General features: G+C 38.5%; 1 protein-coding gene across 1 annotated transcript in view; it reads left to right on the top strand.

The window, feature by feature from the left end:
• Positions 1 to 555: 555 nt before the first annotated feature.
• The window catches only part of MTNR1A (melatonin receptor 1A), a 49,985-nt gene continuing 25,009 nt past the window's right edge, over positions 556 to 25,531 (top strand). Inside the window, exon 1 of the mRNA XM_054295488.1 lies at positions 556 to 753. Coding sequence (XP_054151463.1) covers positions 561 to 753 — 193 coding nt within the window. The 5' untranslated portion in view covers positions 556 to 560. The remainder of the gene's footprint in view (positions 754 to 25,531) is intronic.

Raw genomic sequence — 25,531 nt, forward strand, 5'->3', positions numbered from 1 at the left:
ATTAAGAGCCGGCGTTAACCAGGAGGGCTAAAAATAGCGCCGAGCGCCGCAAACCACCCAACCGCAGACAGCAAGCCCCGTCGATCCCTGCCGCGCCTCCGCCGGTGAATGGAGCGGCCGGCGCTGAATGGAGCGGCCGGGAGCATGAATGGGGAAGCGCAGCGCGCCGTGAATGGGGCGGCGCGGCGGCCGCGGGGGGGCGCTGTGGCGCCGCGCGGCAGCAGCTGGAGCCCCGGCCGCGCACGTGCCGGCGCGGGGGCGGCTCGGTGTCACCTGGCGGCAGCGGTGGCGGCGGGCGGGGCGGCGGCGCGGGCGGGCTATAAAAGTGTCCCGCCGCGGCACATGCACACTTCGGGGAAACTTCCTGCCGGAGTGCCGGCCGCCATGGGAGGCGCGCCCGCTCCCGCCTGCCCCGCTCCGCCCTAGGGCGGGCAGCCCCGCGGCGCAGGGCGGCCGCCGCCGCGACCCCCGCCCCGCCCTGACCTGAGCTGCCCCCGCCCGAGGCAGCGCGGGCGGGTCCCGCCGGTACCCGGTAGTGCGCTGGGAGGTTCGGCGGCAGGATGAGAGTGAACGAGAGCGAGCTGAACAGCTCCGTCCTCCCGCGGGACCCGCCGGCCGAGGGCGCCCCGCGCCGCCAGCCCTGGGTGACCTCCACTTTGGCCGCCATCCTCATCTTCACCATCGCGGTGGACCTGCTGGGCAACCTCTTGGTCATCCTGTCCGTGTACCGCAACAAGAAGCTGCGGAACGCGGGTAAGGGGCGGCGGGGAGGCCCGGGGGCGCGGCCCGGGCTGGGGCGGGTGGGGGTCCCTGGGCCCGGGGGCAGCGCCGCGGCCGCTCCGTCTGCCGGAGAAACTTTCCCCGAGCGCGGAACTCCGGGCTGGGCTCTGTGTCTGCATCCCCAGCTGGCGGCTACAGGCTGTGGCAGATGCCAAGAGCTCCGTCTTCCCTACCGAGTCGGTAATCGAGCGGGAAAGGGTATTTTTAGCTCCCGCCACTGAATCCTGGCGCTATTTTTAGCTCTCGGCAGTTCCCACCTAGCAAAAGAGGATGGCAAGTAAGTCGTATTTAAGAATGAGATTGAGACACGGTACCGGGGATGCTGCCTTGGCATACAGTGTGTGTCTGTGCATGCTGGATGCTATTCTTCTGATTGATTTTCTTTGAGTTACAGAAATGTCTTCAGTAACAAATTCTATGGTTGGAGCTTCAAATCAAGCGAATGCGAAGTTATAAACATTGCAGGATTCAGACAGTTCCCTCCCCCCACCTTTGTTCGCCTCCTACTTGCTGTCTAGGTCTTTGGGGAATGGAAAGCATCTAACAGAAAACAGCTTTAGGCACTTTTAAAAAAAATCAGTCTCTAATTTTGACAGGATAGAATCTGTGCTGGTCTATTGAGTAAATCCCTCTTAGTTCATGGATTATTGGTCAGACAGGCAGGAACTTCTTCAGATTCATTCTGCTTTATCATGTCAGACCAGCTGCTGCGCACGTGTACCAAATCTGTGCACTCCAAACCCTATGCATCTTTCATTGAAAAAAATACAGGAGCATGGGAAGAGAGCTGTACTGGTAATGAAAGCAGAATTTCACTCCATGACAACTGAGAAGCTGCGTTTATTTTTTTCACAACTGGGCTTTTATTTTTTTCACAACTGGGCTGTTCAAGGTCTCCATTACTACTGCACTAAGTTCATTAGTTAATGGCTTAAAATTCATCTGAGGGGGAACTTGAGCCTGGGCTTTGAGCTAGCGTAAGAAAGGTATCTAGTACTGGACTCTGGCAGACAGTGGCATGCTTGTTTTTCTGAGGTTAATTCAGGTAATTCTAGTGGGTTGTCTGCTTCAGTTTCATTCAGCCACAGTGGAATGCCACACACAAGATCAAAATGAAGAATAGCAGATTTTAATTTTTTTCCTCTCTACAGTTGTCACTGATGTAAATTCTGAAAGCTCTGTTATCTTCATGCTTTCATTGGCAGAAATTCCATTCACTGGAGCTGGCAGGGCAACACGTGCCTGTAATTGAGAGGAGGCTCCAACTCCATAAGTCCAAGTGGGCACTTGACTATCTTTGTTCCTTGGAAGACTTTTAGATGGAGGGAGAAAGGGTTGAGACAGGCATATTACTTGGGTTACTCTAGGGGAATGGGTGATATTCTCCACCTCCTTAATTAATCTGTGCTTGGCACTTCTGTGGGTAGTTTGCAATATGGACAAGTCTGAAATAAACATGGTGACTTTTTCTGGAGACATAACTGAATGCTTGGGCTCTGTGTGTGCATATCTCTGCTGTAGATATAATGTAATCCCTCCTGAATCTCAACATGTGCTCACTCTTGCTGCATTTCTTGTTCTTGCCTTTTCTGTCAATAGTGACTGTTAAGAGCTGCAATAAACTGGCAACAGCTAGGAGAGTAGAGCATTCTTCTGAACATAAATTGTTTGAGACTGGAACGTGAACTAGATACTGCTTGACCCTCTGAAGCTAAGGATTAATTAAAACAAGTACATACTCAGTACAATGTGGTGAATAGTTTATAATCTTGATTTAGGAGAAAAATAGGCGCAAGTTTTTAAAGCTCTTAAGTTTGAGGGTTTTTCTCTTTAAAATATGGGGGGGTTAGTAAATTGATTAAAGGAATCTTTGGAAATAACACAAGTTTATAAAGGTGTTTTAAGTGTTCTTGAGTAACTCTGCAAAAACCTGTGCCTGGGAATAACTTTATTTATGTAAGCAGCACCATTTAATTGGGCCTTCAATTAGGACTTAGTCAGGCAAATAAATTTGTAACAGGAAGTAAGTATTTAGAAGACCCTGGCCTAATATTGGTAAGTTTGAAGACTAAAGTCTCCCAAGTCTTGTTTTTCCTAATTCAGATTATTCAGGAAGAGATTACATTGAAAATAATCTGATTTATCCATACAACTATTTTGTAACTTGGAAATGCCAAAGGCAGTTACAACTTTTTACAGAAATGTAATAAGAAAGAAACTTCTACTTTTGCAACAACTTTTATTAATTAAGTCTTGCTGGCACATTTATTGAGGAAAAAGGACACAGGATGAAAATTCCACTGGAAAAAGGTCAGGGAGGAACAGAAGATACCTCCTGAAGAAAATGTATCTCACTGAAGATTTTCTTCCCTCTTTGCAAGAGAGGACTAACAGAAATAAAGAGTATTTAACCCTTTCACAAAAAGGTGGATTTGGTGGGGGAAAGCATCTTTCATCTCTGTCCTACTCTGTATTATATGTATATGTATTGGAAGATACTACAAATTGAACCTGTGGACTTACAATTTAAAAAGTGCATTGGGGAATAGTAGGAAGGCCTAGAAAAACCTTCTCAACAAGTGGTGTAACCTTCCTGACAGTCAGAAGGTTAGTAAAAGACACTGATCAAAGCAGAGAAGTCAGTAACTCAAAGAAGTTTGTCTCAGCAAGCGAGGAGTGTCTGATACTACAGACTCCTTCATAGGCACAAGCATGGCTTCAATAGATGCTCTTCTAGACACAGAAGCTGATGATGCAACTGGTAGGATCCTCTTTTATTTAATGTACTTGACTTGTAATAAGTTTCATAGTTCTGGTCTGTTATTTCTTTTATGGTGGCTTGTAATCCAAGAGGTGCCTGACACCAATTCAGTCCTGATGGGAACAGCTGCAATTTAAAGCTGACCTACACAAAGACTGAATTTGGTTTATGATATCTGTAATCTTTTAACTTTGAAACAAAGTTCAAGGGAAACATTCAAGGCATAAGGATTTTAATGATCATATCTTGGTAGCGTATTCATGCAGCTTGAACTTTAAACTGATGTGCCTTCTTTAATAGCCAATTTTCAAAAAGAATGAGAACAGATCATTTTAAAAAGAAGTTTTGTGTAAATCCTTGTCTCATTTACCCTTATAAATATTCATAGATCAGAAATAAGGTCATTCAACAGATCCACCCTGGGAAGATGCAATAACTAGCCTTAGGGAAGGTGTATTAAGAACTGTTCGTACTTTTAACGAGTGGAATTTTTACTTGAAACTATCAACATCAAATCAGAGCATCTCAGAAAACTGAGAAGATCATTTAAGTGATCTATGTAATACTACAGACAAATTTGTTGATTGCTGATATCCTTATGCCTTTGTTGTTACCCACACCAAGAAAAACAATGCATCAAGAACAAGGTGAGGGAGCAGTTCTAAGCCTTTGACCATGAAGATTAGTTTTCTGCTAGTGACATTAAGATGTCAACACACACCTGTTCTTTTGGTGACAGGTAGATTTGGGTGTTCAGTGACTGCAGGACTGGACCATTCTTAAAGTCAGTGAAGAAAGTTTTCTTGAATGGTATTACACCTCTTGCTCTTCTTGCTCTTCCTTTTGAAGCTGCTCTCTTGGCCTGGCGGGTTGCTTTTTTTCTGGGTGTTTGGTGTGCTGAGGTCCAGAGGTTCCCTGGCAGCCCCCTCCAGTGGAGTGCAGTGTGGGAAGGGAGGCCCAGCAGCCTCAGCCTCCCTCCTGTGTGCCTGTCCTGTCTGCTCACGCTTGGCATGGGCTGGGATGATCCAGGGACTGGTGCCAAGCTGGTGACTAGCACCTACAAATCAGGGCAGAAAGCTGCTTCTCACCAATCTCTGTTCTGTGCTAGGTGTAGCTGGATTTTTGTACTTTTTTCTAGTTTTCCATGTCCTTGGCCCAAATGTTTTGTTGCTAAAACTTTGTTACTAGTGAAGAAGTCTTAGAGGAAGTTGGACATTGCTGAGGCCCCCGGGGCCCTGGGCAACAAGATGCAGTTAATTTCTCTAGGACTACACACATGCTTAAACTTACCTATGTGTGGTAACTACTTTTCTGAATGAGGTGGCAATGACAAAGGGAAAAAACCCCAATGTTTGCATGCTCAATCTGCCTCACCTGCTTTAGATCCCAAGAGTTCTGTGAAGACAGCTCTGAGTGCTCAAAAGAATACAATGAACTCAAGGGTAATATTGAGTAAGGGTAATCTCTCTAAAATCTCTTCAGATCAGTGAAGTCACTCTTGAAAGAACTAGCTAACACAGCTACTTATGATTTTTTTTTTTTCATTCTTTGCTGAATACTACAACCATTGCAGAATTAGGGTTGGGAATCTATCAGTTAGAATTTAATTTTGGAGGCTTTTCAAACTGGCCCTGGATTTTGATTCAAGCGGTGTAAGAACCTAGTTGAAGAGTGCTCCTCTCTTAATGCATTTTCTAGAATAAAAATTTTAAAAATAAGGATGGAGCTATCTATTGATAACCAGATTGGAGATATCATCAGCCTTTTCAGAAAAATGTTGTTCTTGATGATGTTTTGTTTTTTAGTTTTAAAATTATAATATTAAATGCTTTAGTAAAGATTGTTTTACCTAATAAATGAAACTCCTTTTGTGAATTGAAACTAATGAAATCCTTCTTTTTGTCACAGGTGAACCTTGGACTTCATTTTGTGCCCTGGGAGACTGTGGGTAGCCCAACAAATCCTTGACACAAGGAAGAGAACTTAGAAGATGAAGTTATAGCAAAAATTCAGGGTTCTGATAAAAACTGAGATATTGATGGCAATGAACATTATTTCAGAAATTAATAACTTCCAGTATTAAAAATGGTAAGCTGGTTGGGAGAAGGGGAAAATGTCTAGAGGAGATGCTGAATTTTGCCAATTGTTGAACAGAAGTGAGCATAAAAACACAGTTTCAATAAAGTTGTTCCTCAGACTGGTTTTGATTGAATAATTTACTGAATCAAAAATTTACTTCAAAGGCTTGTTTAAATGATACTGTGCTGTTAGTGACCTAAAGGTAGAGGTGAGTATTCCAAATAATTAATAATTTATTCTTACTAACGTGTCTGTCAAGCTGAGGTATTTATTCTTTTTGCAAGATTCTGCATTTTGAAGTTTTTAGAGACATTGCTTTTTCTAGTGTAGCTGCTGCCAGTGGGCAACGATACTCATATGCTCTACTCTTTGCTGTCTCTTTTAGGTTATTTTTGAGGAGTTTTTCCTTTTCTCATAAAGTTTTTTTATCTTTAGTTTTTTCACTAGCAATATCCAATTTGCTTCTGCTCTTCTCTCTTTCCTATTTCTTTTCATGCTGTCCAACTTCTTTCATAACACAGATACTTCGTGTCTTTCCAGCGGTCAGACATCAGCAAGTCTAGGTTAGTGACAGAAAATGCTGCCAAGAGAAGGCATCCAGTGCTGGGATGGCAATGTCCATTCTGTTTCTCAGGTCAGGCTTGCTTTCCTAGGGCAGTAAAAACTTTGTGGCGTCAATGCAATGCTAGGCATCACAGTTTAGTTTTGCTATGTCAATACGAACTTGTTCCCTTTGCTGCTGGCAGTTTTTCTCTTCCAGTCACATCTCTGAGCTGTCTTAAATACCATGTTTCCACTCCTGAGAAACAATTACAGACCTCTGTTTCAGGAGGACAGGTGTTACTAAGATTTCCTCAAGATAACAGAAAACATATTGCTAACAACGCAGAAAATGTTTGCTTATTGAATGAACAAATGAACGTGTATTTAATGTGTGTAGTTAAGTAAAGCTTGGGACTATAATACAAATGCTGCTACTAAAAGATCCAAAGTTCTTTCCAAATCTAGCCCTCCTAAAGTCACAGGTAGACGGGTGGGATAATCAAGGTTTCAAGTAGAACAGCAACTGAAAGTAATCAGCAAAGCTCTTTACAACATTTAGATAGTAACTTCTGTAGCTTTGTGGTAGTCACTGACCAGCATGTGTAAAAAGTTTCATGTTCTATAGGTTAATGAGGAGACAGACTTCCCTTCCTTGAAGAAACACTTAACACCAGAAGTAAAATTTTTCAGCTCATTCTTTTAATTTTATGAATTTCCTAATACAGTACCAGGTTGTATAGTTAGATATGCTTTTTGAAGAATAGGTGTCAAACTACTGGTCTTCATAAAAATTCAGGTCTTGATTATATGAGAGAATCCTGTACTTGAGTTGGGAACTTGAATTTGTTTGGGTTTGGGCAGGATGGTGGGTTGGGTTTTCTTGGGGGTGGAAGACTCATCTTTTCCATTGCAAGAATTCCACTAAAGTCCTTCAATGCTTCATATGGACTCTCTATCCTACCTGAGAACCCCTGTTCTCTAAAATGAGAGACAATAGAACCAGCCAATTTTAGACACTTATATGCATGACCAAGCACTGAAATTCTCTAAACACAGACTAAGCAGCTGGAAAGGTTTATGGATGTTTTCAGATTAATTATATTTTCAGTTAGCCCCTTAACTGGCTGTTCAGTTACCTTTGTTGTGAAAGTTGGACTGGATGTGTACTTTTTTCATTTAGGCCTACAGAAATCCCATTCAGCATGATGTGTACATGGTATTCTGCACATGGTGCTAAAGTATAAGGTCTGTTTATGTCATATCACATGGGGTTGTTTGTTTGTTTGGGGTTTGGCTTTGGTTGCAGATGCAAAGTTAGCAAAATTGATTTGTATTCAGGGAGAGGTCACCAAGCAGAGGTGGTTTGCCCCTGTGCTGACAGAGGTCAGCTCTATGCTTGGTTTTGAGGTCAATGTGACTTCTTTTTTCATCTGCTGTTTCAGCTGCACCAAGTAAAAGCCTTTTGAGGTTCTGGTGCAGCTGCCAGAACTTTGTTACTCAGCCAGGCAAAGTGGACAGCTCTGTGGAGATGAACCAAAGTGGTGAATGGGCATGAGTACTGGGATCAGCTTTGAAAATTGATATCCAGTCACACCGTGCAGAAGTTCCACCAAGTCTTTGCATTCTGGGAAAAAAAAGAGTATTCTTTTTCCCCAGTAGTGACTACAGGTTTCATTTTATGTTTGTTTTCTAGAATGACTGATAAACTGTTTTCTACTCCTTAGTTTAACTTGATTTTTAAGGATGTCTTCATCTCCCTGTCTGTATTTGGGAGACATTTTTCATTTTCACAGGTTAAGGAGTCTAGTACAGCTAGGGTGTGACATTTTTATTAGGAGTACTTTGAAAATATGGGAATTGCATACTATGAAGAATCAAAGTTTGCATAAATGCAAATGAATCATTTGCTTCAGTTGCATTTTTCTTTTATTTTGGATGAAGAATTCATGTTCTTTATTTAAAGTTAAGGCATATTAATGTAAAATACACAATCTTAATTATAGTAATTATTTACATTAAAGATGTCTCTCAGATTATCTCTGACAGTGTAATGTTGAGGTCTGCCTTCTGTAATTTGAGTATTGCAATGTGCATCAACTAACATGCAGGTTCACATAATATTAATCTACTTTTCAAAACCTAGGTTCTTCCCCACATTACCATTACTCCATATTACATCTCTGAACCTTCCCTGAATCTGTCACTGAATTAGCTCTCACTCTGAACATAGGATTGAATGGGATCTTTTCAGTCATCAAATACAACTTTCAGGTGTTGTGGGTGTTCATAGAAATCCTTTTGGAATCACCTTGCCCCAGCTGAAGAAGTGTTGATACATTGGAAGGTGGCTTAGTGAGGTTTTGGATGCTGCATGAAGTGTTCAAGGCCAGGTTCAGTGATGCTTTGAGCAGCCTGGTGTAGTGGAAAGTGTCCCTGCCCTTAGCAGGGGGGTGGAACTAAATGATCTTTAAGGTCCCTTTCAACCCAACCCATTCTATGATTCCCATTGCCATTGGGTGTTTTCTGTCAGTTTATATGCTTTTGCCTTTGTACTAATATTACACAGCATTGCTGTTCCTGTAATGAGAATGAAAGTATCACCTCTTGGCTGTTGCTTTGCTAGTCAAAGGAAGGTTGATAGACTAACAGAGTGTGGTTTCTACAAAACCAGCTTTCCCCTTTGCAGGGAAGCACCATCTCCAGAAGTATGCCTGATCTCTGGAAATAACTTCCCTAAAAGTGAAATCCTGGTTTTACTGAAATCAATAGCAAATCTCCTGCCAAGGTCCTGTCTTGCTTCACTTTTTGTCTCTGCAATACTTGCCCAGTGAGTAAGAAGGCTGGTGTACTGCTCATAGCCCTAAACCCTATGTCTGGTAAGCAGAGAAGCCTTCCATAACTCTGGAGCTGGAATAGGATTTTTGTTGTATCACTGATAGTGTTGTAATAAAGTTGAATACAGGTAAGTGACTGAGTCATGAGTGCCTGACCTATATGTCCTGAGGGGCGTGCATTGTAGGAAGCCACTTACAATATCATGTACAGTAGGTATGCAAGCTATTATGTCTGGAAATTGATGCTTCAAGAACACACTTGGGAGTAAAGAAAACACAAGAGACCACCAATGGTTGCTACTTTGCAGGGTTACAAATGGGAATTGTTACTTAGGACATAAGACAGTTTTACTTGTACTAGAGTTGTCTGGTCAGATCACACAAGTATATTCTTGATATATTTGTCCTTTTCTACTTTCTAGGAACTTGTTTATTACATTCATTAATCCGAGTAAATTGGGGGTTTGCTGCTGAAGATGTATAGATGGGTGTTTCTGTTGTGAATCATATCATATGTGTATGATGTTCCTTTGGAAATTTCTCAGTCTGGCTGTCTGTGCCCACTAATTTTTCAGTTGTTTTTTTTTTCCCCTTGTCTGAAGAACTGTACTGTTGAGAATCTCTTCAGTGCTTGTAAACCCATCTTATTCTCCGTTCCTGATGAGGTAACACATTCCAACATCTGTCACTAAGGATTGTCATGGCATTGGCTGTGTCTTGTCTTGGGTATGTACAAAACCGCATTTGTATTAAAGCACATGTAAATCCTACTGATTTTTACCATGTTGCAGAAGTTATTCAAACCAAAGGTTACTTAATTTTGTGTAGTTTAGGTTTATGAATTTACAGATACTCATACATCCAGAAACATTTCCTCTAATTGGGTGTTTTTTGTAGAAAGACCTTTTCGTTTAACCTTTTTTTTTTTCCTACTGCAGCATCAGCTGGCACATTGTAACTCATAATTTTGTGTATTACTTGTGGATATACACACTCCAGAAATTAGTCTCTCATACACAGGAGAACAATATTCAGCATTTCTGAGGAGAGGGAGGACAGTAATCTTTACGTTTGCAGCACCTAGACACAGGTGGTGGCTTTAATTCTTAGGATAAATTAAAAGAATTTTGTTTTTTTTTTTTTAATTCATGGTTGTTAAGACAGCTTCCCATGGGAATTTTTGTATTCATGAGTGTCATGTACACATAATCTTCATTGGACAAGCTCATTCTAACTGTTCTGGATGCAAACTTTCAGGACTACAGAGTTAACAAAGTAATCCTCGTCAAGCTCAGTAAAAGAGCTTTTCATCTCCTCTGTATACTGGTAAGTATGGAGAAAACAGCAATTTATGTCTTAGCATATATTAAATATCTAATGTAGAGCTCAAAATGCAGTCTGATTTTCTTACTCTTGCAGCAAGAGTTTTTGAAAAATTTTTTGGCAGATAATTGGGCATTTTGTTTTCACTTACAAGTTTGTGTACATACTGTTGTTTTTTGCAGCTGTTCTGATTCCTCTTGCCCCTTTAGTGCATCCCACTGCTGCAGTGCTTGATAATGACTATGAACATTTTGTTGATTGGTGGGAAACTGCCTTGATTTTCTTAATTTTTGTGGCACAATAATTGTCTCGTTTGTAGGCAATTTCCAAAAATATTTTGTGTTTACCTAACATATCCACTTTTGTTCCTGTGAATTTGACATGCTTTGCTCATCATGCATTTGCATTTTTTCTTTGGATGATCCATACCTGTTATGCTGAGGATGGCATGAAGATGACCACTCCTGTATTGAAGAACAATTTTTCACTAGCTTGCTAAATTGTTTTCTGCTGGGTTTTTTGTTTTCCTTTGGTTTTTTTTTTCCCCTACATTTTTCCACTGAGTGTGGATGTCAGGTTTTTTTCTGAAAGGCTCTTATTTTAGAGTTGTTGTTGACTCTGGTCTCTCCCTCATGGTCCCCTTTACACGTTCTGTCAAAACTGATATTTATACACTCTGTAAAAATAGGATTCTGAGATGCTGCAGAATTCTTGGGGGCATTAGGAATACTATCATTTTAAATGAAGTGCTGCTTTTTAAATTATTCCTGCTAAGAATTTCTAATGCATAATTTGTGACAATCTACAGGCGATTATACACTTGTGCAAAGCTTGCACTTGTACCTTGTTAATACCACTCGCAGCTGTTCTTATCTGCAACATGACCTAAAGCTGTGGCTGAATCTTACAAATGTGGACATGCAGAAGTATGAATGGAAAAAAATGAGGCATACAAGATAAGTTTAAGCAACCTAGTGGGCGTAGAATTTGCAGTCAGCTTGTTATTGGTGCTTGTTTTCTACTGGGATGTCCCATCTGTCACAAGAGTGATGCATCCTTTCATTGCAAGCTTTTTTCATTGCTAGTGGGTGTTTTGTTTTCCTTTTCTCAAGCTATTGCAGTGGCAGGCCTTTGCTGCCAGAGTGTTTCCTGGGGTAAAGCTGCCTGAGCATGTCTTTCTAGTGCAGACACAACTATCACCAAAGCAGTGAATGGATTTCTAAGATCTTCTGCTTATATAGGTGTTCATATACCCCATTTTTATCAGAAAAATTTCTTGATGAAATTCAAATTTCACAGAAATTTCACCTGTTTCTCTCATTTGAATTGCTGATCATTCATTGTGATGACTGGACAGAATATTTGCTTACTTTACTCAAAAACAAGAAACTTGCTTGTCTTGCAAATAAATCTCCAAATCATAGATTTGCTTGTGTTGTTTTTGGTCTACTCTCTTATACAGGTATTCCAGTGAACTAAATGAAATTTTCAATAGTAGCATTGCAAGGCAGCTCCAGTATGTTTCATTTAAGCTAATAACCTATTCTGAAGACATATTTACAGTATTATTTTAAGGATTTATTTTGTTGGAACATTTTTACGTATTCTTTTGAGAAGTACAAATGCAGTATGTGATCAAATACTTTTTTTATAAAAACACAAAATGTTGACTTTTAGTGCACTGCAAATAAATGACTGTCTAATGATCATGTCTAAAGTAAAATTATTTTGTGACTTCTATATTCAGAAACTCTGAGCCTGTACTGAGGAAAGAAGAGTCATATGAGCTGACAAATTAGGAATGCAGTGTAATTGCAAAAATTGGATTACTATGTCAGCTATAGTAGGGCGCTCATTAGTCTGTAATCCTAAACCCAGCCTTCCTCTCACAGGTCTAATTATTGAGTTGGTTAATAAAAGTAAGGTTCTACTCTCTGCATGGGTACCTGGATGATTGCTTGGGGCTGGAGTCTCTCTGTTTGAGCAGAGACTGCTCTCAGGATTAAAGGCCCCAGCCCACACCCAGTGATTAGAGCTGCAGTAATTTTGGTGCTCCTGGTGGACAGAAAGGGCCCCGCTGCAAACTCTCATTCTTGCAAGGTGATTCCAGTCCACAGGGTGCCATTCAGGTGGCAGCCTCAAAATGATGCTGTTCTTTAGTGCTTTAATTTCTCTTGCTTCTGGAAAAGAAATGGGACTCTTCAGAGTCTTTCCAGAATATTTCAGGATGAGTTTTTTGCTGTTAGTGTAATTTGATAAGTACAGTTGGTAAGTATTGATATGGTTGATAAGTACCCTGACTTATTTGCCCTGAACTTAATTATTCAGCTTAAATTTTAACTCCAGCTTGGAATTCTTCTTGGCCACCATGCAGAACAGTACATCTACTCAAGGATACTCTGCACCATCTGCAAAATGGATGTGCATGGAGCTAGATGCCAACATAAAAAAGCCTTGTTACAAAGAGGCTTTCCAGAAGGGTCTTCACTTTTGTTCGCAACATCTGGCTTCCACCAGGTTTCTGATCATCTTAGATTGAACTGTTAGAGGAATGCATTTGATTCAGTTCTTGTACTTGATCATTATCTGACAGGGATAATGAAACATTTTGTTGCTCGTAAGTAAAACAAAACAGCATGTTATCCAGCATGCCCAAAAGGTTTATATAATACATACAAGTAGGCATAGTTAATTTTGTCTTTTCTTCTTGCTGTTTTTATTTTTTTTTTCTCTGGGGTGTTCAGCAGCTTTAGGTTGGTTTTCCAGCTCTTCAACAACAAATGGCAGCAGTCTCTCCAATGCTGTTATTTTTGCTCCTTTGGAGGACCAGACTTTAAAAAATCTTGTATTGAAATCCTAATGAAAGGGCATTAGTTGTCCTTTTCCTTCCTGTTTTCCAGAACCATCTTTGCAATCCTCTGTAGACTTCATTGACTCCATATCCAAACTCAAAGTTCAGATGTGACCTTTTTCTTCCAATCTCTCTCCATATGTTGAATACTAAATTTCTGAGCACTTGCATGCATGTCACCTCTGTCTTGTTCTCCCTGAGATTTTTGCTTTTAGGACTGTCCTTTTTGTTCTTCTATCTGTCATGAACAATTTTCCATATTTATTCCCAGCCAAAGCTTATAATTCATTGCATTTCATTTGAAATTCTCATTGATCTTGCTTTATGCCATGATTTTCAGGCTATCGGTGTAGAAAATAGAAATCCATTGGCTTCTATTGCTTTTTTGCAGTCCCTAGACAATTTTTTCCTACATATGTTTTCTATATCAAACCCTGTTTTGTTTTGTTTTAAACTGTAACTATGTTTAGGAAACAATGACTTTAAAAATTACACTTTATCACTTCATATATTCTGCATCTACATAAAATGCCTTCAGTTTACAAATCATTGTGAAACATGAGGAATGTTCAGCTATGAAATCTTTTCTACATGTACAGATGGGCTTGATAGCATTCCAGTTAATGACTACTACTAGTAGTATCTGGAAGAAAGTACAGCTACAATGCAACTCCAGTCAAAACAATTTCCAAAGACAGAAATTTTTTAGTAAGTTAGAGAAAAAGAGTTGAACAGAGAAAAAGAGTTGAACAATCTGAAATACAGCATTTAGGATTTACTGATAAGTATTTGTTGATTCTTGCTCTTCAGCCTTTTTATTTTTTTTGGATTATGGACACTGGACAATAGAGTTTGCTGGGAGTTAAGCTATTTAAATCAGCACCTATTGCTTTGTTTATTGTCCAGACAGATGGCTTGTTTTAGTGGACCGGCATTGCCTTCAAAATTTCATGTACTGGCACTGTTCAGAAAGGAGGGGCTATGGAGAAGAGAATTAATAGGAATTTTGAAATTAATCTCAATGAAGTGAAGCAAATGGTAGAATAATTTTGAATATGACATTCCCATTTTCTAGTTTTGGGAATTCAGAAAAAAAATCACTGCATATTTTTCTGTCACTAGTGACTTTTACTGATACAGTTAACTATTGCTTGGATCTATTGATTTCCCTGATAACACTGTAAAGCCCTTCAAGCAGCAGTAGTGTATGCATTGTGCAGACCATTGACACCAAAAAAAGATAACAGAAGTATGTAATAAAAAAATAAGAGTAAGTCCTTTCTAAGTATGGAACAAAATTTTCCAACCACATGGTTTTTTTTCAGAATTCTATCATTAGCTTGGGAAGCATTTTCCAAGAAAATTAATTACTATCTGGAACTGACATCAGTCTGTTTTATTTGAACTCATACTGTTTATATGTTTGTTGACCTTCTTTTGAGGCATGTGCAATGCTAAGTAATTTCTTATCAGCTGAGAATGAATTTCCTTCTTATTTTACAACTATTTGTCTCTGGTTACATCCACTGTTGTAATATTGTAAAAGCCCAGTTTTTAAGCCATTTTTGGTCTTCACTATTTGGGTGATAGTGGCTTGTATGTAGCATTACAGTTCTGCTACTATATTTACTTGTTCGAATACTTTCTCATTCTTTTGTCTTGAACAGTCTTTTGTCCCAGTACGACAGCCATAGTTCTTTATCCTAAATAACTGCAGAAGATATCATCTTTCACAGCCGTAAAGAAGCCTTGTACCAAACTATAACTGCAGCTTTTCTTCCAACTTGGTTTTTCATAGAATGAACATATAGTTAATGCATTTAATTTCTTTTGCTACATCCCCAATTTTATCTGATCCATCTTTCTGCTTTCTGTCACTTACTTTCTTCAGTGTCTCCTCATATTCTCTTTGAATTTGTATCTTTTAGCTATTGCATGGATGCCTGTAGTGTCCATCTTGTTTCTTTTGTCAGTGTTGCACTAATCCACCATTGATTTTATCCCCCCCCCAAAAAAATTAAAAAAATAGTGTGTGTCTAGCATGCACATTTTAGCTGAGTATTTTTTTAAATATCCTTTTTCTTTCTTTCAGAACAGCTAATTTTTTGCATCACTTATTTGGTCATCTGATTCTAAATGTTGCTTGTTATGTGTATTCTTCTTATTTCTTAATAGTTGTGTTAGCATGTTCAAGATCAATACAATGCCCACAGCCTCACAAGGAATTTCAGGTGCTGCATAGTGAGATTTATTTGAGTGATGGACGCATGTTCTGACCATGCCTAGCATGGTTTGTTTAGCATATTTAGGTATAGCAAAAAGGAAGCTTTTTCAACTTCAGTGGTACTGTAATACTTTTTGAGTGAAACTATTAAGATCTATCCTTATTCTGGACTGTTGCTTCACTAAGGTCATTTCACCTTGGGCTTTTTGGATCCTTTCACATCTTATGTGTGTCAGGTAAGGCAGCGTCAGACTGTCTTACCTGAGTGAGACCTACTATCTCTGTAAAGTGAGTGTCCATAATAATGCAGTATGTTGACTTCAAGCACGTTAAAAAGCTTGAGACAACCTCTAAATACTGTGAAGGATACTAAGTTTCTCTGAATCTCAAGCCTTATATGCTATTTATTCTGTAGTACTTTAGAGATGAGGCAGAGATTTGTGAATTTGGGGTAAGTCACCTGTTCTGAATATGGGAAATTGTGATTTTATTGTGACCCATTACTTCAAAACTTGTGGCTTTATATAGAGTGCAGGCTGTTATCCTGTGTGGGGCCAGGAGTTGGACTCAATGATCCTTGTGAGTCCCTTTCAACTCAGTAGATTCTGTGATATGTCATTGCACGTATTAATTTCTGAACTTCACGTTTTATACTGTCCCTGCTCTTTTGTTAGTGTTCTGTGAGTCTGTCAGTATGCAAATCAGTCTTGATCTTCCCATACATTTTGAAACAATTTTTATGGAGCTTGTGAAATTCTGTAAATGTACCTTATATGATGCATAAACAACTTTGGAACACTTGAATTTTTCTCCAAACATCCTTTATTATAAATTCCTTTTCCTTACAAAAGTCAATGAATATGAATAATCAATGAATATGTCCAATACACCTTCAAATAATGAAATTATTCATGTAATTACATGATTTTTTTATAATCATGTACTGACACAACTGAAGTTGCACAGCTGGTTTTGGGTGAAGTGATAAAATGAAGATAAACAGTAAGGGATGTTTGCTTTATATTTTTTTCTTTGATTATTCAAAAATGTGTCATTTTGAGAGCATCAGTTAGAAGGCAAGGCTAGAGGATTTCATGAGACTGTGATTCAGCTGATCCTTGGCTCAGTTACATCATGGTCTTTCCAGTATAGCTGTAACTAAACATTTGTTACTGGATTGCAGGTAATGGATACTGTGGCCTCCCTCTAAAACATCTTAATTTCCAGCATTTTCATATAATACTATTTAAAACTCCTGTGTCCATTTGTCTTTTTGATCTGGTATGTCATGAAGATAATTCACTAGTGATACAAGTCCTGTAGGTCATGGGAATTCTTTTAACTTTATGTCAGCCCTTTTAACCACACTGTTTAATTGACTTTTCTGCCTCATATTGCCTATCCTCAATGAAAATAGAGCTTTTAGAATTTTTCCCTCAAATGACAATTCAAGTAATGTCTAATATATCCCAGAATATATTTTCGGTCACTTTTTGCATCAGTACCTAAAGCTTGTGCTATTCTTCACTGAGCTGACCCTAAAATCTTCATTTTACCAGGTGGAGTGTCATCTCTTCCACTACACTTCCAGGGCTTTTCATACTGTTGAAAACAGAAACTTCACAGAAGATACTGTACTCTGCAATAAGCAGTAGATGGGCTTGAGTTGCGTATCCTTCCTTGCTAGATTGCTCCCATCAAAGTTGCCATTGTTTGAAAGTGTTTATCCAAAAAAAAGCACTCTTCTGTACTTGCTGGGAGACCTACAGTGCTGCTTATCTACAGGCAGTTCTGTCTGTTTTCTCTTAAGACCAGCATGTCTGATGATCACATTCAGAAGACTGCAGGATATCTGTGAATAGATTTACTGTAAAATTTTACAGGTCTCCTTTAGCTTGTGGATTTTTAAACTTCTAATAAAGTTGTTTATGTCCTTGTAAACAAGGTGAAATACCAGTCAATGGTGACTATGCATGTGTGAAAATTCTACTGACAGCCATAAAGTAGTCATGACATATAGGCTTGGAATAGCTTTAAAATCACTACACGAAAAGCTAATACTGTTTGCCACTCTATCTATGGTCTTTGCCTCTTAAATTGCAGGCTTCAGAACTTTCTGGAAAGTTTCTGTTCTGCTGACACTGATGTTTATATGTTGATGTTAATTCTAAGGGCTAATGAGTGACTTTGACTTAGAAGTATTATCATCAGAGAGAATTAACAAGCTTTTTTTACATTAAAACATTAGTCTGGCTCTAGCAGCCAAAGGTTCTCTCTCATAAAAGCTAAGTTAATCAGAGAAGACTCCTGAAAAATCTTGTCCCTGAAGAAGATAAGTAGCAGAGCTGAGGTCACAGAGTACACCACAAATCAAGCCCCTTGCATGGCTCAAAGATTTTTTAGCACAGCTGTAAACTGTAAACAGAAGTTTTCTAAGAAGCATTTCAGTGGTCCCTCTGTTTATAGTGCAGTGATTAAAAAATTGAAACTCCCATGACCAGTTTAAAGGGAAAGACAAATATGGAAAGAGTCTTGTTTTCATTTCTACATGCCTTACCTACCAATTTGAAAAAGTATCTTTTAAACCAGAAGAAAAAGATGAAAGAGGCTTTTGTTTATGGCAGGAGAAATTAAAGTACATAGCAGTAGGAATAATATTACCCATTTCATGCTTTTATCTGTACCGCTCATCATGGACTGAGCTTCTATGTAATAAATACTGCAAAAGAACCAAAAGCAGACTTCCCTCTTAAAAGGGTTACAATTAAGCCATTATGAACTCAGTTTGTGCAATTTATCAGTTTATTATGTGAAGTCTGATCAAAGCAGTATTCCAGAATTCTCTGCTAATCATTCATTCCAGATGTGTGTCAGAGCTATAACTTGTATTACAATTGGACAAGACATGTGGCAGACTGAAAGACTGTTCGGTGTTTATGTACTGTGTATGTCATATACTAAGGGAAATATATCCTATTATGACACATCTTTTGTATTGCTCAGAGCAGCACCCCCTACAATAATAATTTCATTTATAATTAACATCTGTATAGCTCTGGCTGCACATTTTCTGCCCTCTCTGTATATGAGAATACACCTAATGATATATTTATCTTCAAACTTAATTTCAGATGGACTGAGTATCTCAAACTGTTCTGATCAATTCAGTGTCATATTTCATCTATTGTATGAAAATCCAGAGCCATCTGCTTCCTTGAATTTGGCTGTGTGGATTTTTTACCTTGAACTGAGATTCTCGGTGCATCTTAATAGCTGTGGTATTGCCCACATTTTGTTGTGTGAAAGTAGGGTGTCTGTGCCACTACAGAGTTTAGCGGTTTTCTCCTTAATCTGCTTTAAATCAAAAAACCACATCTTTAACTCCTGTTAGTTCCCTCAGCTTTAGGTACTGGAAGCCTGTTCTAAGGTCTCATCAGACTCTTCTCCAGGCTGAGCAGCTCCAACTCTGTCAGTCTGCCTGTTAGGAGAGGTGCTCCAGCCCTCTGATCAGCTTTGTGGCCCTCCTTTGTTCCTACACTGGGGACCCAGAGCTGGATGGAGTGTTCCAGATGGGGTCTCACCAGAGCAGAGCAGAGGGACAGAATGCCCTCCCTGTCCCTGCTGGCCACGCTGCTGTGGATGCACAAGCCCAGGACACGTTTGGCTTTCTGGGCTAGGAGCACTCATTGCTGGGTCATGTTGAGCTTTGTGTCAACAACAGCCTCAAGTAATGCTCCCCAAGTCAAAAGTATTGACACTGCAAGACTGCAGTTCAGCAACACTGAGAGGTGGAAAGCAAGTACCAGCTTCTCTACCCTGACTTTGGAGTAGAGAAAACAGCAGGGAAGTTGGACTCACAGGAGCGTTGTTGAGGTAAAACTTTCCAGCTGAAGAGCGTACAGTGTACTACCCTCCTGTACTGTTTCGGGCAAGCACAGAGTTTGTGAACATCTGTAAGTATTGGAGGTTTTCTATTTCTCTCCCTGAGATAAAAGATTTTTTTGTGTTTTGGGAGCTACTGACTGGGAAATAGTTCATTCTGTCCTCTTCAGAAAAACCTGCATAGGTAGGCAAGGCTTTACAGTTCGCTGTAAGGATTTTTTAGAAATTCAGTTCCTGCTGTCTTTCAAATATAGTCCCCTCACAGAGAACTCACATTGTTTCTTTTTTCACATGACCGTTTTTGTACAAGTGAAGAGGACAGAAGGTGGTCACTGATGGGTTGCTTTGGTTTAGTTATTTTCCAGACAGCATTCTTTTTCAGGGCAGTTCCGTTTAAACACGTAAACGTGTTAAAGATATTGAATGCCCCAGTCAAACAATGCTTATCCCTGAAGCTAACATATGTTGAAATGCTTTTGCAGTGCTTAGCTATGTACACCACTGCTGAAGTGTCTGGAACTGAAAGCCATTACGAAGATTGTTTTGTTTTGTTTTTCTTTTTTTTCTTTCTTGTCTAAACTGAATTTAAGATTAAAATGTAAACAAACAGAATGCTGACACTAAATTTGCAAGAAGTCCCAGGAATACTTCAGTTATTTCAGATAGTTCTGTCTTCATCTTATTGCAACACCTCCACAAAAGCAGATCATGATTGATGTATTAAACATCTAGGGGGAAAAATAGCTTCAGTGCCAGTTATACTTGAGAAGAAGAGGCAAAAGTATTTTGTTTTCTATCCAGATACTCAAGGCACTTTCTGCTCAAATGACTCAACTCTTCTTGTGGTAAATGAAGTATTCAAGATGAAGTTCCTAAGACATGTTTTCTAGCAATAGTGACTGAAAGATTTCTTATGTCACTGTGTCTACATGCCTCCTATGCCCATGCTCCAGTCACTCAGATACATGGATTTTATCTAAAATCAAAATCCCTTCCAACACACTGCATTCCCCTTTGGCTTATCCTTAGCTGCTTGAATTGTCACAAAAATCATATTAATAAGGGCAGCTGCTTTCCATCAAAATAAAGCTTGTGATTCTGCTTTATGAGTACTGATAATCCAAAGCTGTTCACATCGATTGCAGTCCAAAATTCAGAAGGAAATTTCAGCTAAATTTTTTAGGCCATATATGTTTTTGGTTTTTTTAAGTTAATTCCCAGGTCGTTCTACATTTTACCCCATCTTTCAATATTTTTCAAATAAAAGTTGTTATGAATGCTATGAAACAGCCAGGGGGTTTTCTGGTTTCTAAAGGCAAATGGATGGTTTGAAAGTGGCAAATTTGACCATTTCCAGCAAGAAAATGTTGACTATTTTGTGTCAGTGATTCCTTCCCCTAATCACATCTTTTAAGCTAAATGGCACTTTTTGCAAGTTTTCTTTTTTTCTCCCAAAATTTCAAAGAGCGTGACTGTCATAAGGGAACATCATTTCTCTTTAGAAACGAGATGAGGTTGCTACCTCAGAGACTGTCAAGCAAAATCTGCCTGATGTATATGCTTTGTGAATAATATCATTAGCAACTGCATGAAGCAGAAAGTCTCTTTAGACTCCATCTGCATTGTAGTTATCCAGCATGGAAAAACATCTCACAGCAGTATTTTCAACATTTTAGAAATTATATAGCCACAGTGATTGCTGTCTGATTTTTGCCTGGCATATAGTAGTGACTAAAAAATGATCTCTCACCTTACAATGGCTTTTGAATATTGAATGCAATGTATAAACATGACCTGAAAAAGAAAATATGAAACATTTGGGTACTTACAATATATATATATATATTTACACTTTTGTTTGTAATTGGAAATTTTGCTTTGTTCCACTGTGTGTCTCTTCAACCCTTTAGTCTTTGGGGAATTTAGGAAGCAGCATTAATAACTCCCAAAATACTAGATGTGTCAAATTCTATAGTGATGAGAGAAAACAGCTGTAGGAAAAAGTCAAGGAATCAATCTGCCTCTTGTCCTACCTAACACAGGGTCAGCTGTACTAATATGACCCTAAAAAAGGATCTCCTCAGCCAATTCATTACAGGATTTCAGAATCTTTCTGCTTAATTCTGTGCTGTAAGGTTATGGAGTAAAAACGGAGTTTACATCTATGCATGCAGAAACTCCTTTCTCATTCTCTTCAGAGTTGTTTCTCTTCCTGCGTCCAATGACATGTGAAATTGATGAAGAGAACTCAAAAGTATCCCCATCAATTTGTGGGGAGCCTATCTTTGTCACATGTCTGTGAGGCATACAAAGACTAAAAATACATAATCATTTTCCAATAACATAATAGGAGAAATATTCAATTGCCCTTTATCCTTCACCCAGGACTTTATGAAGAAAATTCTCAAAAGATTTTGACCAGATAGAAATCTACTTTGGGTCCTGTCTTATTGAGATGTATGGCAAAAATGTCTACATATGTTGAAATGTTTAAAGTTTTTGAAGTCAAAATCTTTAATTTTATATTATATTAGGTTTTGGTTTTGCTTCAAGATAGATTATAACTTTTTGAGAAAGAAAAAAACAATTTTTAATATTTTTTTAATTAAAAAATAAGAGTTTTTTTCTGTAGCTTGACAGTAGCAAGGTATGGTTTAACAATGAAGTTTCCATACTTGTGTATTGAAAACAGTATTTATCTTCTTGCAGAAGTTTAGTTTGGTTTTTTTTTCCCCGGAAAGTTTGTTTCCAGCACCCTACTGATGTTAATGATCCATTACTCTTTCAGAATTCTGAGAGCCTAATTATGAAAGCTTGGTAAGTTTGATATGTTGCCAAATTCACTTTCAGCTTCTGTTTCCTTTTTCCTGGTTTGGTCTTGTAGAATTTATTTGTTTTTTGTAAACATGTGCAAAAAAGCTCAGTCTGATGATATTTGAGTAATGGTAAGAGCACCCCACCTTGGATGATACACAAGTCACTGTCCAGAGCAGTTCAGTGTGCTTTTTGCAGGCAACATCTAAACAAATTACATAAAAAAGGGAAAAAAATATCTTTTTGATTGCTTTCCATTCTGCTGAGGATAGGAAGGGTAGATGGTGCAATTCTGTTGCAATTTCTGAGAGATTTAGTCCGTTTTGTGCATAAAATAAACAAATTATTATCTCTAGAAGCAAAACTTTCTATTCTGCCTACCAAGTACTAAATCTATTTTTACTGATTAGAGGCTTGAAAAAAGTCTTCCAACCTTTTCACATGTCTTGCCACCTTTCTTACATAAAGTCCTCATTTTATCAGCCACGATTTTAATGACAATTCTTCTGGAAGAAAAACTAGGTAACAATTCCTCGGTAGATATCTCTAATATTATTTAATCTTTTTTCATCTTCTGAAATCTAATTTCAGGTATTCTCTTTTGAAGAAGTTTTCCATCAAATTATGAAATAATAACTCTATATGTAATTGAATCTGAATTCATTTCAAAGGCAGTATTAAGATGATGAAGTAAATGTTGGTTGACCCTTCATATTTGGAAAAGAAGAATGAATGGCAGTATTAGAACAATCATGAATTATGCACCAAGTCATGATAGTGCTGCAAAACTTCAGATGCTTGAATTTGAGTAACACACCAATCATTATTAGAGAAACTGGACCTCTGCAGTTCAACCCCCAAGTCAAATTCTTCCTTTTGATCCATTTTTTGGGGGGTATTTTCCTGAAGCCTTAACCTTAATCATCTTCTGCTTTACAGTCAGTGGACAGCTCTGCCCATTATCATTGCACCATTCAGCCTGTCAGAATTCATTAGCATGCCATCTACAGAGAACTCCCTCTGCAACCAACTGTTCGTTAATTCATCTACAGAAAACTCTGAGGAATTTTGTTAAAGAGCCATTTTAGGCAAAATATTTGACTTATCCTTCCTTTGGCACTATTTAGCCAAAGGTTCAACAAACGTCAGATTTTTACAGCTCACCCACACTTGGTAAGATTTTTTCTTCTTGAGATTTTGAAATAAAGTGCTTTGTTAGCAATGATTCTGGCAGTGGGCAGATACTAAAATAAAAATCATGCAATATTATTGCATCAAGCTGTTTAGAACTCTTTTCTTCCCTGTAGGGAATTTATCTTCAGTTAAGTACACTAAAAATAATAAGTTGCAGTATCTTTCAATCTGGAAGTTCCATTATTACTTGATGTACCTAAAGCATATCTTTCTGAGATTGCTACAGGGCGTTGAAACTCTTCTTTTGGAATGAAATTTATTAATTTTTGTTAAGCTCAACATACTTTTGTAAGAATGTTTCCATGACGATGACCAGTGTCTTCTTTAACTGAAATGAGCTACTTGATTTCATTCTTATATTGCAGTGCCAAATAATTTAAATAATAATGGACTTCAGTATTGTATTTAAGTTTATAAATAAAATTCCTATAAAATTTTTTCATCTTTTCTTTTTACCTTTATAGGAGTGTGAAAATAAAACAGTCTGTCATATGCAGGAGTTTTCTCCTTAGAAAATGAATATTTTTTTAAGCCAAAAATGCCTAGGCGATTTCCTGAACAGGAGGTACACTGTATTGTGTCAAAGAACTAGACACCAAAATTTCTACAGATTAAAGTACCAACCAAATTTGCTGTAAAGCAGCAATCAAACTACCTCAGTTAGGAGTAGAGTATCAGAGGCATCTATAAAATCAATGGAAATGCCTCAAGGAAGCTGGTCAGCTGAGGCAGAATTCCCCATCAAGTTTTTTCACAAAGTGCCAATAGAGAAGGTTGATAATAATGAGCACTATTATTAATTTTCTGAGACATGTTATTTTTCTCATTAATCAAACATCTGGTTGCTATTTGCTCCATTCCCCTAGTAACTCGTTCTGGGTTTCAGTTTGGTTACTGGGATAACTACTCATTCTTAAAAACATCCAATGTGTCTGAATCACTGAGAGGAAGAGAGAGGCCTATTAATTATCACAGAGAAGGAACAACGTGAGCGGTTTCATTGAAAGGTATGAAGTTTAATTTTCCCCAATAAATACACAGCAGTGTGGAACATCATGATGGAGACACCAGAAGCCAAAACAATGAATGTATGTCTTTGCAAGTTGGAGCAGAGATACAGAGGATTAAGAAAAACAAGACATGATTTCTTGCTTCTCTTTACTTCTTTTTTTAAAAAAAACTTGATTAGAAAATAAAATAATCGAAGCTGTCATGCTTATTTTTTGCCTGTGGAATCTGGGTGTGCAGGAGTTAGCTTTCTCTCCTTTACACTTAGCAATCTTTTGGAAAAAAACCCAACAAACCAACACAGAAATAAACAAAGGAAAAAAATCCCCATACCCAACTCCAAAAAATCAAACTCCAAAGGAAACAATGTTCAAAATCTGCCATTTCTAACCAATTTGGAAAAGTTACAGAAATTTATTTATCTGAGTTAAATTTTGTCCAAAGGGATAACTTTCACTAAAATAATGCCTGGAGAAAACAGACAGAATTCCAAATGTAGACTCCTCTAATGAGAGCTGAGATAAACCAGCAAAATCCAGATAAGTCCCATGCACACACAAAGACTTTTATTTTAATATAATTGTACAATAGATTGTAGACTCTGTAGGAACGTACATTCAGTGCAGAAAATTAGAAACATTCCATTGTTTAGCCTGATTTAATAATATTTACCACTTGCTGGGTGCATTCAGAGAATGGACTCTCAGGCCTGTGAGAAAATCTGGTCACTGTAGTGACGGTGGAAATAGCAATGAAGGGTCCTGTCTGTTCCCCAGAGCAGCCCCACACAGGAAAAGGCCACATGTGAAGCATCTCAGCCCCCTGACCACGTCCCTGCTGTTCTCTGCTGGCTCTGCAGAGATAGCAGTCACCTTCAATTGCTCTTCTCCATTCACTGAACTTAGAATTTTTGGCGGCTCTAGAAAGTGCCAGGATCAATTCATGGCTTCACTGTATTAATTATATAAAGCTTAGAGGCAAGCTTGGATGGGGCAGATCAGGCTCTGACTGCAAGGCAACAGATCCTCACTATTCCCAGAATCTCTGTAGTGAAGATTTTATTGATACATCTGAAGTTTTAGAGCTTTTCCAAAAGTGAAAGATTCACAATATCAATACAAGTTCCAATCAACATCTGCTCTGATTGTTTTTAACTCAGTACTATGATGTGAGTTTAAATAATCTGGAATTTCTGAAGATTCATCTTTTCCTCACTCTCTTATTTTAAAAAGGAATTA

Source organism: Melozone crissalis, unplaced genomic scaffold, assembly GCF_028551555.1.
Source record: "Melozone crissalis strain CALT ecotype California unplaced genomic scaffold, PUWL_Pcris_2 ptg000006l_1, whole genome shotgun sequence".
NCBI classification, from domain to species: Eukaryota; Metazoa; Chordata; class Aves; order Passeriformes; family Passerellidae; genus Melozone; species Melozone crissalis.